The following is a 17,201-nucleotide window of genomic DNA, read 5'->3' on the forward strand; positions in this document are numbered from 1 at the left end:
GATTAATCTACGAGTTTAAAAAACATGTTAATCCGCGCGTCACGTGTTGCAAACCGTGGGTTGTGATCCGTACGAATAATGGATCAACCGTTACACCTCTAATTATTGACATTATTATTATTATTATTATTATTATTATTATTATTATTATTATTATTATTATTATTATTCCAGACAAACTAAAATGAATAAAATTTTCTTCAGAAGAAAAATCTAAAAGGAAATGGTGAGAAAAATGTCCCTGCTCTGTTAAACAGCACTTACAATTTCAATTACAATATCACAGGAGGGTTAAAAATTGAGTCTTCCTCTGTATATGTAGATTCTCCAAGTTGCCAGCGGCTCTGACTATTCCCACTTGTCCGAAATGAGTTTGAAATACAGTCTGTGTGATAGAAACCCACATTAATATGCGCCTGAGGTCTTCCATGGAGCAGTTTCTCCGGGATGTGGCGGCTTCTGGAGCTGGTGGTGGAAAAAGCAGCATCAGCATTTTCCCAGAGCGCTCTGTTATTCTGCAAGTGTGCGAGTGCCTGAAGAGTTTTGTTGGAGCGCTGTAGTGTTCACATGCTCTCCCCCTGCGATATCAAGTTTCTCGCTGCTTCTCAACACCCTGCAGATTTGCAGTTGACATGGTCCTCTATTGGCCTTACAGGACCAGACGGTGTTTATGGGAAAATGAGCCATAATCTGTCCTCAGAGGCTTAGGTTAAAATATACACGTGGCTGCTGATTATTTTGTTTTAAAGGGGACCTATTATGCAAAAATCACTTTTATAAAGAGTTTAAACACAGTTGTGTGTGAACGGTGTGTGAATATAAGCAGCCTCTAATTGTGAAAATGAACTCTTTCTATTTGTTATAATCACACTTGATAAAAACAGTCTGCTGAAACACTTTGATTGACGTTCTCCCTTTGTACGTGTCATCAAAGGGGAAAAACCCTGCCCATTGGTGACCATCTCTCACTCATTAGCATAAACAGCTCTGATTGAGAAGCAGTCATCCAATAGAGTTTTGACTCTTTTAAAAAGAGCACAATGTTATTTGATCTAAATTGTGCCATTTTGGTGATGTCAAATTCAAAGCCTAAAAAAGGGGCAGGTTATAAATATATATATATATATTTGTCTTCTTCACATACACCTCCACCAGTCAATAGCAGACCAGCAACTACTGGGGAGGCGGGGATACAGATAGGAAGGCCTCATCTGACTGATCAAATTTAGATTAACATCCAGTGTATAAAATAAATGTCATTTATCACACGTCTGCAACATGTATGTTGCATTCACTATTATTGCTAGGAATGGGCAAAGTGAGGCTTCATGAAACACTGAAGCAGATGAAGCAAATGTGTCGAAGTTCGAAATGTGACTGTGGTAGTACACCTAGTGGTCATTTATTTATGTGTAATTCATAAAAACAGCTTCAGCAAAGAAAGGGTTACACAAATTGAGGTATTAAACCCCAGGTTGTAGAATTAAGGTTTCAAGTGATTTAGTGAACGTGAGCGGTGAGAGTTCCTGACTAGCATGCAGAGATAATGGTTTTAAATCCAGAGTGATGCAGCTATAACTAGGTATGGGACGATAACCATGTTCAAGGTATACCGCGGTTTGGAAAAGTCAAGGTTTTAAAACCGGCAAAATTTTCTGTATTACTGTTCCTAAGGTATGAGTAAGATTTTTTTATTTCCTTTTTTTTTGTTGTTTTTAGGACAACAGTATCTCCAGCAGAAAAAATATCCAAAGATGCCTTTTAAATGGTAAAGAAATCGGTGTTTTTGAAACTAATGAAGACAGCAGAAGTCAATCATTCATTTGTATTATTTAGCCTGACATGTTTACTGCTCTAAAATGTTATAAATCTTTAAAAAATTTAAATATGTTGTTTTCAAAGGGGAAAAAAGGTTTTGTTTTTTACCCAGACATTTAAAAAGAACATATTTTACAGCTGTAATCTCAAAACCGTGATATTTTTTATCTAAGGTTATCATACTGTCAGAATCTTATATCAGCCCATGCCTACTTGTAACATGTTTTATTTTAATATTGGTCTGACATCCGAATGAACACTTTGTGAATAAATATGTCTTGTTTTGGTTATAAAAATTAACATTATTAAAATACATCGTGGCAATTTCTGAGCATTTGTGCAAGTCGGGATACAAACTCAGGACCTTTGCAGCACACTGTGCGCACGCACGTTCTACTAGGCTACATAAAATAGAGGGTTTTCCCAACTCAAACAAAAAGTCGGCAGGTTTAGAAACGCTTCTGAAATGTCCGATGTTTTGTATTGCTTTAGTCACGTGATCTGGGTGCTTCCAATAATTTTAGTCACATGACCTGGCGTTTCGGATCATGCTTTGGTGCATTGTTTCTAAACACTTGCACTTCGGGATCTCGACACTGGCGAAACGTCACTTTCGCATCAGCCATCCCAAATTATTGCAAAAACAATATAATTTTGCCGTTTATTGTGCATTAGCAGTTATATATGCAGTTGAAGTCAGAATTATTAGCCCACCTTCGAATTTGTTTTTCAATTTTTTATATATTTGCTAAATGGTGTTTAACAGAGCAAGGAAATTTTCACAGTATGTCTGATAATGTTTTTTCTTCTGGAGAAAGTCTTATTTGTTTTATTTCGGCTAGAATAAAAGCAATTTTTATTTTTTTTAAAACCATTTTAAGGTCAAAATTATTAGCCCCTTTAAGCTCTATATTTTCAATAGTCTACAGAACAAACCATCATTATACAATAACTTGCCTAATTACCCTAACCCCCCTAGTTAACCTAATTAACCTAGTTAAACCTTTAGTTTCTAAAACTTGGAAATAGGCAACAAGACTTTTGTCAGGTAGTGTACATTTTACATACAAAAAAATGACTTTTACTTTAAAATATGCATTGCATTATATACATTTTCCACATCTTCCATGTAGTTTCTGATTTAATGAGGCATTGAAAACATCTGCAACAGTTATAAAAGAATTCTTCTTTTGTATGCAACTACAGCATGCCATACTGCAGTATATCTTTTCATGCCAGCTCCCCATATATCCTTTTTGTGCTAGCATTAGCCATTTAACTTCTATGTATTATAGGCTTGCTCTCATAGCTCTGTTTGCAGTGTTTTGAGTGAAGCGGGTCAGCAGAACAGATATCATGCAGACATGCTTATCATTGTCCCACTGCGTGTGTAAGTCAGTGCCGTGACGGGGCGCTAATGTGATGTTTTGGTGTTGCGCTGGAGGTGAGCGAGGCTGTGAGATTCTGATTATCTAACTGGCGATCATGTGGAATGAGCAGCTGTGGAACGGAATGTTACAGTGGAGCTGCTCATATTGCAGAAAACACTTGCAGATTGGCAGACAGGAGGGATCCTGCGGTCCACACTGTTACAAACGTCACGTCACACCAAGCGTATGCCAGCCAACTGACTCAGCGGATTTAGCTGTCTCTGATACTGCCTGTATGTGTGTGAGAGAGAGAGAAAGCCGAAGTCGTGATGATGACAGTGTTTATTTACCCCAGAGGCCTGTGGGATGTTTATTAGGGCTTCACTATATATCATGTCAGCATCGATGTATCACAATGGGATCATTCACAATAGTCACATCGCGAGCATACTCACTGATGAGTTTGTATTAGAATTCATCGTCATTTGTTTGTGTTTTTGAGCCCTGTGACTGTTTAAAGATTTTAAAAGCATTCGGATAAAATGGATCTCTTTCTTTGTTGTGTTTATCGGTGGTTTATTATATTGTTTCAATTCAATTCAATTCACCTTTATTTGTATAGCGCTTATACAATGTAGATCGTGTCAAAGCAGCTTCACATAAAAGGTCATAGTAAATAGGAACAGTGTAGTTCAGTTTGTAGTGTTTAAGTTCAGTTCAGTTTAGCTCAGTTCAGTGTGGTTTAATAATCACTACTGAGAGTCCAAATATTGAAGAGAAAATCCAACGTTGCGCAGCTCTACAGATCCCGAACCATGCAAGCCAGTGGCGACAGCGGAGAGGGAAAAAAACTTCACTAATGGCGAAAGTGAAGAAGAAAAAAAAACCTTGAGAGAAACCAGGCTCAGTTGGGCATGACCATTTTAATTTCTCCGCTGGCCAAACGTCTTGTGCAGAGCTGCAGTCTCAGTGGCGGAGGCTGGAAGCTGGCCTCAGCGAAGACTCGTCTGTCTCTGGAGCGTCACAGGAATCAGTCTCATGTTCTCCACTCTTCCATGACCATCACAGTAGCTGCTCAGGATACGGCCTGGTCCAGGATATGGAAACCTTGGGATCATCTCGTCGTTGGTCTTGGATCGAATCAGTGACTCTGCATAGTCTGAGGGCCTCGGGAAGAGTATCCCCAGGTGGAAATGGAGAATAAAGAAAATAATTAGCGTAGCTGCTGTTCAGTGTATATAAACAAGATGCAGAACCTGTGTGGAAGCCCGCTAAGTGGTGCACTAAGTGTATGCTGTTTCAGATCCACTCCCCTACTGAATCATCCCTACTGAATCATCCCTACTGAAACAAATGATTCATTCTTTCCAAATAGAGATATTCAAGTCATCTGGTGAAATTGGATTCTTATCACAATTTTCATTGCAGAATAAAAAAAAAAATAGCAATGTTTGATTTTTCCTGTATCGGACAGCCATAATGTTTATCATATTTAATGATGTGCGCGCTGACATTATTGTGTAAATCACTCAATTTGTAAAAGACTAACACAAACACCTCATTTTCAATTGATTCTGCCTTTTAGAATCAAAAAAGTAGTGTGCGAGTATCTTTTTAAAAGTGATTATTGATTTTAAAACAGTTTAACAAACTACAAGTTACATTTTGACATGTTAAATGTTTTCACCGCTGGTCAATGAAAATATCTGCACATTTTAATTGGAGTCGAACATCATGTGTGTGTGTCAAAGCAACACTGCAGTGTTTTGTTCCTGAATCGGTTTTTGGATGAATCATTTGAGTTCGTGATTTAATGATTCATTCAAAAAGACAGTTGCTGTGTCTGAAATTGCTTACTTCCACACTATATAGTACGTTAAAACAGTACGCGAGCCGAGTAGTATGTCTGAATTCATAGAATTCGAAAAACAGTAGACGAGAAGTACACGGATGACCTACTACTTCCGGCGAGATTCTGAAGTGTGCGTCTGATAGTTGCTGTGTTATCTCATCATTTGTATGTGTTTTTGAGCCCTGTGACTGTATATGGATTTTAAAAGCATTCGGATAAAGCGTATCTCTGTCTTTGTTGTGTTTATCGATGCTTGTAGATGGTTTATTATATTGTTTCAGATGCACTCCCCTACTGAATCATCCCTACTGAATCAAATGATTCATTCTTTCCAAATAGAGATATTCAAGTCATCTGGTGAAATTGGATTTTTATCACAATATTCATTGCAGAATAAAAAAAAAATAGCGATGTTTGATTTTTCCTGTATCGGACAGCCATAATGTTTATTATCTATGATCATATTTAATGATGTGCGCGCTGACATTAGTGTGTAAATCACTCAATTGGTAAAAGTCTAACAAAAACACCTCATTTTCAATTGATTCTGCCTTTTAGAATAAAAAAAGTAGTGTGCGAGTATATTATTAAAAGTGATTATTGAATTTAAAAAGTTACATTTTGACATGTTAAATGTTTTCACCACTGGTCAATGAAAATATCTGCACATTTTAATTGTAGTCGAACAGCATGTGTGTGTCAAAGCAACACTGCAGTGTTTTGTTCCTGAATCGGTTTTTGGATGAATCATTTGAGTTCGTGATTTAATGATTCATTTAAAAAGACAGTTGCTGTGTCTGAAATTGCTTACTTCCACACTATATAGTACGTTAAAACAGTATGCGAGCCAAGTAGTATGTCTGAATTCATAGAATTTGAAAAACAGTAGGCGAGAAGTACACGGATGACCTACTACTTCCAGCGAGATTCTGAAGTGTGCGTCTGATAGATGCTGTGTTATCTCATCATTTGTATGTGTTTTTGAGCCCTGTGACTGTAAAAGATTTTAAAAGCATTCGGATAAAACGGATCTCTGTCTTTGTTGTGTTTATCGATGCTTGTAGATGGTTTATTATATTGTTTCAGATGCACTCCCCTACTGAATCATCCCTACTGAATCAAATGATTCATTCTTTCCAAATAGAGATATTCAAGTCATCTGGTAAAATTGGATTTTTATCGTAATATTCATTGCAGAATAAAAAAAAAATAGCAATGTTTGATTTTTCCTGTATCGGACAGCCATAATGTTTATCATCTATGATCATATTTAATGATGTGCGCGCTGACATTAGTGTGTAAATCACTCAATTTGTAAAAGTCTAACAAAAACACCAAATTTTCAATTGATTCTGCCTTTTAGAATAAAAAAAGTAGTGTGCGAGTATATTATTAAAAGTGATTATTGAATTTAAAAAGTTACATTTTGACATGTTAAATGTTTTCACCACTGGTCAATGAAAATATCTGCACATTTTAATTAGAGTCGAACATCATGTGTGTGTCTCAAAGCAACACTGCAGTGTTTTGTTCCTGAATCGGTTTTTGGATGAATCATTTGAGTTCGTGATTTAATGATTCAATCAAAAAGACAGTTGCTGTGTCTGAAATTGCTTACTTCCACACTATATAGTACGTTAAAACAGTATGCGAGCCAAGTAGTATGTCTGAATTCATAGAATTTGAAAAACAGTAGGCGAGAAGTACACGGATGACCTACTACTTCCAGCGAGATTCTGAAGTGTGCGTCTGATAGATGCTGTGTTATTCCATCATTTGTATGTGTTTTTGTGGCCTGTGACTGTATATGGATTTTAAAAGCATTCGGATAAAGCGTATCTCTTTCTTTGTTGTGTTAATCGATGCTTGTAGATGGTTAAATGTTTTTACCACTGGTCAATGAAAATATTTGTAAATTTTATTGGAGTAGAACATCATGTGTGCGAATTCATGGATGAGAGTAAAGCGCCGCAACTGACACTGGTACATGATAACGATAAAATGGCGGATGTAGTGCATTCAAGTTCCATACATACTAGGGTTGGGCGATGTTGACCAATTTGGCATCGTACGATGTCAAATATGAAACATCACGATGGACGATGGCATCGTCGTCGTAGGCAGCGGTGAATTAATTATTTATGAATAATTAATTAATTCGTAATTAATTAATTATTTGTTGCCTACCATTTCAACTACCTGACCCACATGGCCATAACCAAATCATACTTAAATAAAGATAAGTTCACACAAATTACCACCTGTCAATCACTTTTTCCGCGAGACTCTGGCATGAATAGGCAGAGTGATCTGTGTCGTTATAATAGCGTCGACAAACTTAGTTGATAAAAAAAGTGCACAACCAACAGTATCTGAGGTTTTCACTAAAATTACTAAGTGCAAGCGTGAAAGTAGAAAATGAAAGCAGTGTACTGATGCTGTGACACGTTACCTGATAGATTCAAAAGACCGAAGAGTCGTTAGATAGAGACAGGATTAATTATCACGTTTAACAACTATAGTGAGACGCGGTACATCCTTTTTTTTTTTTTTTTGATTATTTTTTTTATTATTGAACATTTTGATTTTGAACAAAGCCCGAGATCCCCCCAACAAAATATGTATAATAAAACTAAAATAAAAAATAACAATATTGTAATAACAAGTACAAAATTAAGATTGAAACATAAATGATAGTCTCTCTCATATTTGACCAAAATTGTAGTTTTTTTTACTGACACCATCTATTTTGGCTGTGGTGTATTCCAGACTAATAATGTCCAGTAGATAAAGCCTCCAGGATAGATCAGTTGGAGCTGATGCGGTACATCCTTGATAAACTGTCTGACGTGCACTGTTCACTAGGGTGTTTGTGTGTGTGGTTGTTTTTTTTGTGTGTGGTCACATGATGTGTGTTTTCAGCGGCATAATGTGGAAGGAGGGCTTTTCAGAAATGCCAAGTGAAACTCCAGTGTGGACGTGCGTTTTCGTTCTAAAATGCCATTGTAAAACTAAGACGTATTAGTGTAAACAGGGCCTAAGTGTGTATTTTTCGCGAGCGGGTTGCTGCTGGGATGAGGGCGGGGCAGAGGAATCATTTGAACGAGCAATTTGTACTGTCATTTGTTTGTCCGTAGCAGGCATAAATAAGCCAAATTACCAGCACAAAAATTACTCTCAAAGTTTATTTATCATCATCAAACACATCCCAAAAAAGGATTGAGATACAATTTTTTGTCAACAATGCACTAAAATGTATAATATATGATTTAAATTCCTGGGAAAAAGCTTAAAATTGTGAAACAAACTATATTACATTTTTTAAAAAACAGAGGCATTTGCAATCTAGCAGGGCAACATTTATTTGATCAAAAATGCTGTAAACAATAATATTGTGAAATATATACATTATAAATAGCAGTTTAAAATATATTTTTTGAGTGATTTTAACTCTAAGCTAATTTTTTGTCATCATTACTTCACTTTTCACTCCCACATAATTATTTAGTAAATCAACATTATATAAAATGTTGATTTACTGTTCAAGAAATGTTTTAAAGCAGTTTTTTTTAGGATTTTTTGATGAAGAGAATTTAAAAAGAACAATATTTCCTTAATTTCTGATCACATTGATGCTTCCTTTAAAGAAATTTCATTTTTTAACTGCTATATAATAATAATAATAATAATAATCATAATTTCCAAATCCGTAGATCTGCGACTTCCCCTTTATTCTTAGTTATTACTTCAGTAGTCATCTGAGACATGTCTCTATACGTCTGTGGCTTTGCGGTGTGCACAAGCTTGTCATGTGACGTGTGGTTTTTAAGGTGTCTATAGGTGGCAGGTGCTTATATACCTGTTTCCATGACAACCATTTCCATGCTGATGGCGGTGGTCTGTGGTTCATTTCATAACCTCAGTTTCTCTGTGTGTCTGTCTTTGTTTCTCAGTGATGTGTTGGCTCTGCCCATCTTTAAGCAGGAAGATGTGAGCGTTCCTGTGGAGTCCGACACCAAGAATCCTCCATTTCAGTACGTGATGTGCGCTGCCACTTCACCTGCTGTTAAACTGCACGAGGAGACGCTCACCTACCTGAACCAAGGTATGCTTTTAGAGGGCGATTAAAGAGGAACGCTCCACCTTTTTTGGGAATAGGCTCATTTTACAGCTTCCTGATGCTGTGTTTACACCAGACGTGGCACACGCGAATAAATGGGGCTGTTCAACACTAATAGACGCATGAACATTTTGAGTTTACTCGCTTCACTCGCGCATCAAATTAGCTTAATTTGCCATCAAATTCACTTCAGTATAGACGCGGTTTCACGTAACAGGCAGGGCTTCTGTCTGCCCGGTGACTCTAGTTTCATTGCTGAATGGCTAACATGGATTTTATTGAGTGAATAGCTGTGCTTTAGGTAGGCTGAAAACAGCGTAATTTTGTTCGGCGCCATGTCTGAATCCTCTAGATCAAGGCTATTCAATTAGCGCCCTGCGGGCCGAATCCGGCCCCCGAGGCCATTTGTTCTGGCCCTCCAAATAGTGACCAAGACATCAAAAATAAATTTAGTTCAGTCGAAAAACGGTTGCTATATTTATGAAGTGACGTGTGTCTGTTCAATACAGCACAAGCTGCAGTTAAAGGCTGCGCAGAGAGTGAGTCACTTGACATTAAACAAGTGGTGCGAGCAGCCGAAAACTTGTGGATGTGTTTGTAGAAAAGGCCTTTTGTACAATGCACTAATATCGTTAATAGAGATGCAATGATTAGCCGATTTCACTATTAACCGCACTTTAACTCATTAAGGTTAATGAATCGTAAAGGCTTCTCAACGCCGTGTTTCTGTTGCACAGAACAAAACTGCTGTAACTAAACAAAGTTATGTCAACTGTATGCTAGTTTAAAGTTCCGAGCTTATACCGAGGCTAATACGCACGCACATTGGATTAGCTATAGCAACAGGCCGTTCACATATTGCGTCTTTTCCGCACGCAAGTTGGGAGCAGTGTGCACAAGGCTCGCAAGCAGACCGACGCACACAGTAGAAATTATCTCGCGCTGTAGCAGTGAAAGTTGTGCGTGGCTTTCAGTGCAATGTAAACAAAAGATATGTTAGACGAATTATTACAAATGATTAAAATGATTATGTATGTATGAACGCAGACAATACCAACAGTTCATTTAAATTCTTAGCTAAAATAAAGCTTAAATTAGGATTAGAAAAATACTATTTTTTATTTATTCTTATGCATTTATTCACTGTTCTGTCATTTATTTTGATTGTAAAATTATCACTCATGTTTAAATTAAAAACTTTTTCATTTATTTTAAAGTCCAAAGAGAGAAATAGACTATTGTTTGTGTTTTATTAATATGTTGTGCTGTATTATTTGGTTGCTGAGCAGTAATAAACAACACTTTAAGATATAAGTAGTTTTCATGTGATTAGATCATTCTAAACTAGTAGTGTTTTGAATTTAATAAATGCATAATAATCGTGATAACCATGAAACCATGATTATTTATCAGGCTACAATCGTACAACCAAAGTCTATAATCGTTGCATCTATAATTGTTACGCAGTTTAAAACATAACATACGAATGTGTCTGAATGTAGAGGAAGCCTACTTGATCAATACACTGATTTTGTTGTGCTTCGTAATACAAGATTTAAATATGTTTGTTAAAAAGCCACATTGTATAATGCACTGATATTATGTAGTTTCAAAATACAATATATTAATGTTTTAATGTAGAAAAAGCCAACGTGGGTCTCTTAAGGAGCAAAAATACAGCATATGGGCTCTTATATTGCTGTTATGTCATCACTTATATTTCAAGTCATCTCTCTCCGGCCCCTCATTTGGGTTGCTTTTCATGAACTGGTCCCCATGACAAACTAATTGAATAACCCTGCTCTAGATACTTTGAGGTGCACCCAGCTCTGTGAACTCCTCCAGAAACTATACCTGGATGATGAAGGCTTTCAGCAGTGCTTATGACTAAGCAGAGCCCAGTTTGATGAGCTGTTGTCCAGTGTCTGCATAAGGATTTCCTCTCGGGACACCAACAACAGGCGCTATGTCAAAATCACACCCTTACAAGAGCAAGCTAATGATTGGTTAACATGGCGCGAATGTCAGCTGAAGTTCAGATTTTCCAGATTGTCAAACACGCAAAATGCTCAACTCGTGCTGCTTCATTCGTTTGAATTGTGTCATTCGCGCTGCAGGATATCTATTAGCATCTTTCCATTGACTTCACACGTAAATCACTTGTGCTTGACGTTTCATTCACGTCTAGTGTGAACACAGCATTAGAGTAAACAGTTGAGTTTTGTCTTTTTTTTTTAATCTATATAGCTGATCATTGGGTCTGGCAGGAAAATTATTAGCGTAGCTTAGCATAGATCATTGAATCGGATTAGACCATTAGCATCTTGAAAATGACCAAATGGTTTCGATAATTTTCCTATTTAAAGCTTGATTTTCTGTTAAATTGTGTACTAAGACCAAAGGAAATTAAAAGTTTAACTATTTAAACTTTAAAACTCTTTAAAAACCGACAATTTTAACAGATTTTGTTAATTTATTTAATTATTTTTTATTTATGTATTTTATGGCTGGCAGAGAGCTGTTCTAATTGATGATAAAATTATTCTAAACCAGGGCTATTCAATTACAAATTTAGTTGGGCCAGATTGTCAAACCAAGAAGCTTAGCTGGGCCAGTCATTTTAGCGGCAAAGCAGCTCATATGGACAAATTTTAAAACCAACACAAACAAATTTATTGAAAAACATACGGTTTATTCGTTGTTTCTCTTTTAACTTTGGTCAGTTTGCAGAGCAAAAGGTGCATACAAAAAGAGCTGAATTAACAGAATCTGAAGGTGTACTCACACGATGTACAGTTGCCTTGAACTGGGCTGAAGCACGCTTGTCCCCCCTCCCGTCTCCCCCGACGGCCCGCACTCACGTTGCATTCGGGCCTGAGCACGCTTACGTCATTGATGCGCTATTCAGTTTAAGAAGCGCTCCCGCTCAGCACAGTCAAGATTTCTTTATACCGTTATATCATTTTAGTGGTTTAGGATGCAGTGACGCGCAGTCAAATATTTCGCCGAACAGATCAGCCACTTTTGACGCTCATAAACAATCATAAAGTCCTCATACTGCCGGAATTAGAAGGTTTGCTAAAGCTGCAGCTGTGGTGCAGTGAGGGGTTTGCATCTTTAATAATCTACAACAGTTTGCGTTCATTGAACAGTAAGCATGATTCATAAATATATATGAAACAGGCCCTTAAAAATCACGTCTCGTCTTCAGTTTCGGGCTCAGGTACGCTTTGCACCCTACAAGTGTGCTGCGCCTGAGCCCGAGTGAACCGTGCTCAGGCACACCACTTCCAATCGGGCACGCTCTGCATTGTTTGCGTGTTGCAGGCTACGTAATTTACGTAGGAATTTGCGTTTTTGGCAAAACCATAGACATAATAAATACTTTATATTTATATTAATATAATAATATAATATATTAAATAACAATTTATGAATAATATATATTAATTTATTATCTGTGGGCGGAACCACGGGCTGGGCTGCTCGGAGGTTGATTCTGGGCCGCATGTGGCCCGCGGGCCGCCAATTGAATAGCTCTGTTCTAAACAATTCTAAAAAATGTTTTATATAATTCTACATCTAAAATATGTTTTTCCCAACATTTATTTATTTAAAATAAGTTTTGATTCAAAAGACTAATCTCATAACGTTATTTATAAAAGTGTCATATAAATCCTGCAGTTTAAATACATATTTGTAAATAAATACTTTAGTTCATGTTTTAGTTTAGTAATAAATATTGTAGTAAGCAATTAAAAATAATATTAGGAAATGTTTTAGTGCATTAAAAAGCATATTACACCAGCCGACAAGCCAAACTATAGTGTTTAAAATGTCACTAAAATGCTGTATTTAATTCTCATTAATAACTACAAAATTAAGTTAATAAGCAGTTTTTGGGTTTGCTTTGAATATTGTTACGCCCCTATTTAGTTATTGAGAGTAAAGAGCACAGCACACATTTAAATAATAATGTAATTGTCACTGCTCTGGTATTTTTCAGCTCTTTTTACTGTTAAACAAAGTATTAAAATAGTGTTGTTGGTTTTTTATATTTCAAGGCCTTAATATAAGTGTTAGGAGTTTTTCTTCACTTTCGTTTGGATAAAATTATTTATTATTATTTCTGCCCATTTTTGAACTACTTTGTTATTTTGGTACATCTTAATTTTGATTGTTTGTTTGTTAGTTTTGGGCCCAGCTCTTACCTGGCAAAAAAAATTCAAGAGTTTGTATTAAGAGTTGACTTTGTCCTCAGAGTAAGGTGGATAGGAAGATGTTGTACGACTTCCATTCTGCAAACACGTAGTCAATTCATTGTTAAAACACCAGGTAAGAAGTGAACGCCATTTGTGTATTTATATTTTTGTATTCTTAGTTAAGTATAGGTAAGTTTATGGCGCTTGACGCTGAAGATTTTTCTTTTCTCTTTTTCATGCTTCTAGGTAGGTAAGGGGTTTGTTTATGAGGTAGAATTGTTTTGTTATATTTATTTCTTTGATTTTGGCTTCACTAGCGTCCCCTTTACTCTTGAGTTGACCTAATTTTGTTTGATACTTTGTTTCATTTGCTACTTTATAATTGTAAATATTTCTTATTTTTGTAAATATATTTGGGCATTCTGGTTTCACTTTCTTTGTATATTAAATCACTATTGTTGGCAGTTTGTTGTTTGTCTCGTTGCTTGAACCCAACACTTGTGAAAATACCACACCGTTTAAATGTTATTACTTTTACCCTAGACTAACATCAAAGAGGTTGTAACACACACCACCTCCTCTCTCCTTCAGGCCAGTCTTATGAAATCCGAATGCTTGACAACAGGAAAAAAGGGGAGATGCCTGAACTCAACAAGACTGTGAAGGTGAGAGCTCGTGTGTGTTTTATCACTGCAGTATGTGGTGTGAATATTGCAGAATGGCTCAAATGTATATAAATATTTTGCTCTGAAAGTGATTGCCTGCTTTATAACAGTAAAATGGATTGAAAATAAAATAAAAATCAATGTATGGAATCAACTGAGGGTGTAACAGTATACAGAAATGGCAATTAGGTACGAACCTCGGCTCTGAAGTTTTAATGATTTTTTTAAGGCAAGGCAAGTTTATTTATTTAGCACATTTGGTCATTCGAAGTGCTTTACATGAACAAGAATAAAAGAAACAAGAAAATAAAAAAGATTAAAAAGAATTAAAAATCATTACAAACAGATGAAAATCTTAATAAATCACACAGCGGATAATTCATCACAATAAAGTCTTCCTGTGTGTCTGTTTTCGAGTGCAACAACAACACAGTGCAGTCTTTTTAGATCATCAAATTGACATCAGACTCCAAACATGAAGCAGATCTGATTTTCCTGTGCTGGTAGATTGAGTCAGAAGGCTGTGTGTCCTGATGCTCTTGTGTTTGTGTGTGTGTTTGGTTTGGGGTGAATAATAGAGTATAGTTAGGGTGGTTTTCCACGATCGAAGGCTTCAGTACATGGAGCACCAGCAGCTGGAGGGCTGGAAGTGGAATCGGCCTGGCGATCGTCTCCTTGATATCGGTGAGAGCCTGTTGATGAGATTATTCTAGTTTTCATGCCATCATTTTCTTCATCAGGTGTTACACAAGGCTGCACAATATATCGTTTTGCCATTGACATTGTAATGTTCCAGACAGAGTTATTAACTCTTGTGCAATGTTCAAATTGACTACCCGTTCGTTATGTTTCTGGCTGTTTTTGCCCCATTGACTTCAATTATAACCACGTTTTTTGATTCCAAAGCCATGACAGCGTATATTCATGCATTCTTGATTGTTGGTGGTTTTCCCTGTTGGGAGAAGGGTCAAATGTGTCATTTATACTGTTGATCATCAGTTGGCAGCAGAGCTGATGCCGCTGCTAAAGACACTTTGAAGCAAGTGGTGAACAAATGCCGAATTCCTCTTTCAGAGATGAGACCTTTTATAAACATTTACATTTTAAATAAGTGGCAAGACGAGTGGGATGCATTGGAAAATAATAAACTGTATGAAATCCAACCTGAAATCTCAAACTGAATTTTAAGACATTTTAAGACTAGATTTGATCAAGTGTTTTTTTACCAGATGTCATATTGGACATACAAGATTAGCCCATGCCTTTTTGCTTAAAGATGAAGACCCCACTCAATGTTTGTGCTGCACAACTTCCCTTACTGTAATACACATTTTACTGGACTGTCCTGATTTTAATTATTCCAGATTTTCAGCTTAGTCCCTTTATTAATCTGGGGTCGCCACAGCGAAATGAACCGCCAATTTATCCAGCATATATTTTTACGCAGTGGATGCCCTTCCAGCTGCAACCCATCACTGGGAAACATCCATACACACTCATTCACAAACATGCACTACGGATAATTTAGCTTACCCAATTCACCTGTACTGCATGTGTTGGAAACCGGAGCACCTGGAGGAAACCCATGCCAACATGGGGAGAACGTGCAAACTCCACACAGAAACGCCAACTGACCCAGCCGGGGCTCAAACCAGCGACCTTCTTGCTGTGAGGCTATTGTGCTACCCACTGCGCCTCCATGCTGCCCCAGAAATGAACTCTCTTAAGGACATTTTTAGCAAAGTGACACCAGGAAAACAATGTGGATTCTTATCATGTATTAACACTAGAAATCTTATTTAATGAATGTATTCATCTGTTGTTTTTAATATTGTGTTTATTATTGAAATGGTCCTGTCATGAAAATAGCCTTGGTTGCTGACATGGTATTAATTAAAAAATACATTTTACATTCAGCCGGCAGCATAAACCCTTTAGATAGGCCTGTGCACAAAAGGTTTCAGCTTCCATATGGAGTTTTATGAAGTAAAACAGCAGATTATATTGTGTGGTTATAAATACACTTGCTATGTTCAGAGAGCTGAGTTGCTTATTTAGATTTTCTCAGACATATAAGTGTGCAAAGGTGTCACGCATACACTATACTCCATATAGAAGGCCGAATTTAAGCTTTATTTTGCGCTGTAACTGATGATCAACAGTAAAAATGACAAATTGTACCTCTTCCCAAAAGAAGAAACCAGCAACAATCAAGAATTAATGCATGATTATCTGGTGTCATGACTTTGCAATCAAAACATTTGCTTATAATGGATGTCAATCGGGCAAAAACAGCCCCAACATAATGAAAGAGTAGTCAATTTGCCCCGAGTATATACCGTTGACTTTTTTTTTTTACTTTCAAAGCATTTTCCCAAATATATGCATCAAAATATGCATCATTCAATTTGCTGAAACAGAAAAAATGTGGCCAAATTAAGCCTCAAAATCAGCCTGGAGTGGATGAAAACGTCTTCAACAGCACACAAGGGTTAAAGACATGCAATATACATCAGAAAACAGCAACATATGACGATGTCAGGTTATTCCAATATTGTGCAGCCTTGGTGTAGCTTAAAGCCAAAGCAGAGGGAGTTTACTGCGTGTGTACTGTGTTTGTTTCAGATATCCCCATGTCGGTGGGCATAACTGATCCTCAAGCTCATCCTTCACAGCTCAACGCTGCAGAGTTCCTGTGGGATCTCTCCAAACGGGCCTCTGTGTTTGTGCAGGTACACTACAGATTTACACTCAATCCTGAGTGTAATCCCAATCCCAAATCTGTTGTGGTTTTAAGATAAGATTAAAAACACTCCAGTTTCAAGTTTGAAATAGCTTATAGAGTAGCAGACATAATGTTTAATAACTTGGTGCATTAGATCAGGGGTTTTTAAGTTTTAGGACCCCCCCCCCCCTCCAAGTTTGTCTAGTTTCACTCTCACCCCTCCCACGAGTCATAATTATAATGCATGTGCAAACATCATTCACATATTACTTGCTGCGTTTAAAGTGCGTAGTATTAATTGCATTGAAACGTAAATACATAGCTTATCTGATTCAGTGTGATGGCTGAGCCTGTTTTTGTGAGGACAACATGCTAATCTGTGGTCGGTTTCCTGACACGACTATCCGTAAATCATCCTCCTCTGTCAATAAGCATGAGCCATAGCATAC

At 36.9% G+C, this 17,201-nt stretch overlaps 2 protein-coding genes across 2 annotated transcripts in view; both read left to right on the top strand.

The window, feature by feature from the left end:
• The window catches only part of arpp21 (cAMP-regulated phosphoprotein, 21), a 164,859-nt gene that overhangs the window by 18,309 nt on the left and 129,349 nt on the right, over positions 1-17,201 (top strand). The gene's annotated exons all lie outside the window — the stretch shown is intronic.
• The window catches only part of ubp1 (upstream binding protein 1), a 51,016-nt gene that overhangs the window by 6,529 nt on the left and 27,286 nt on the right, over positions 1-17,201 (top strand). The window contains exons 2-5 of the mRNA XM_056479697.1: positions 8,994-9,145; positions 13,954-14,027; positions 14,606-14,711; positions 16,653-16,759. Of these exons, the coding sequence (XP_056335672.1) occupies positions 8,994-9,145; positions 13,954-14,027; positions 14,606-14,711; positions 16,653-16,759 (439 nt within the window). The remainder of the gene's footprint in view (positions 1-8,993; positions 9,146-13,953; positions 14,028-14,605; positions 14,712-16,652; positions 16,760-17,201) is intronic.

This window comes from Danio aesculapii, chromosome 19, assembly GCF_903798145.1.
Source record: "Danio aesculapii chromosome 19, fDanAes4.1, whole genome shotgun sequence".
Lineage (NCBI taxonomy): Eukaryota > Metazoa > Chordata > Actinopteri > Cypriniformes > Danionidae > Danio > Danio aesculapii.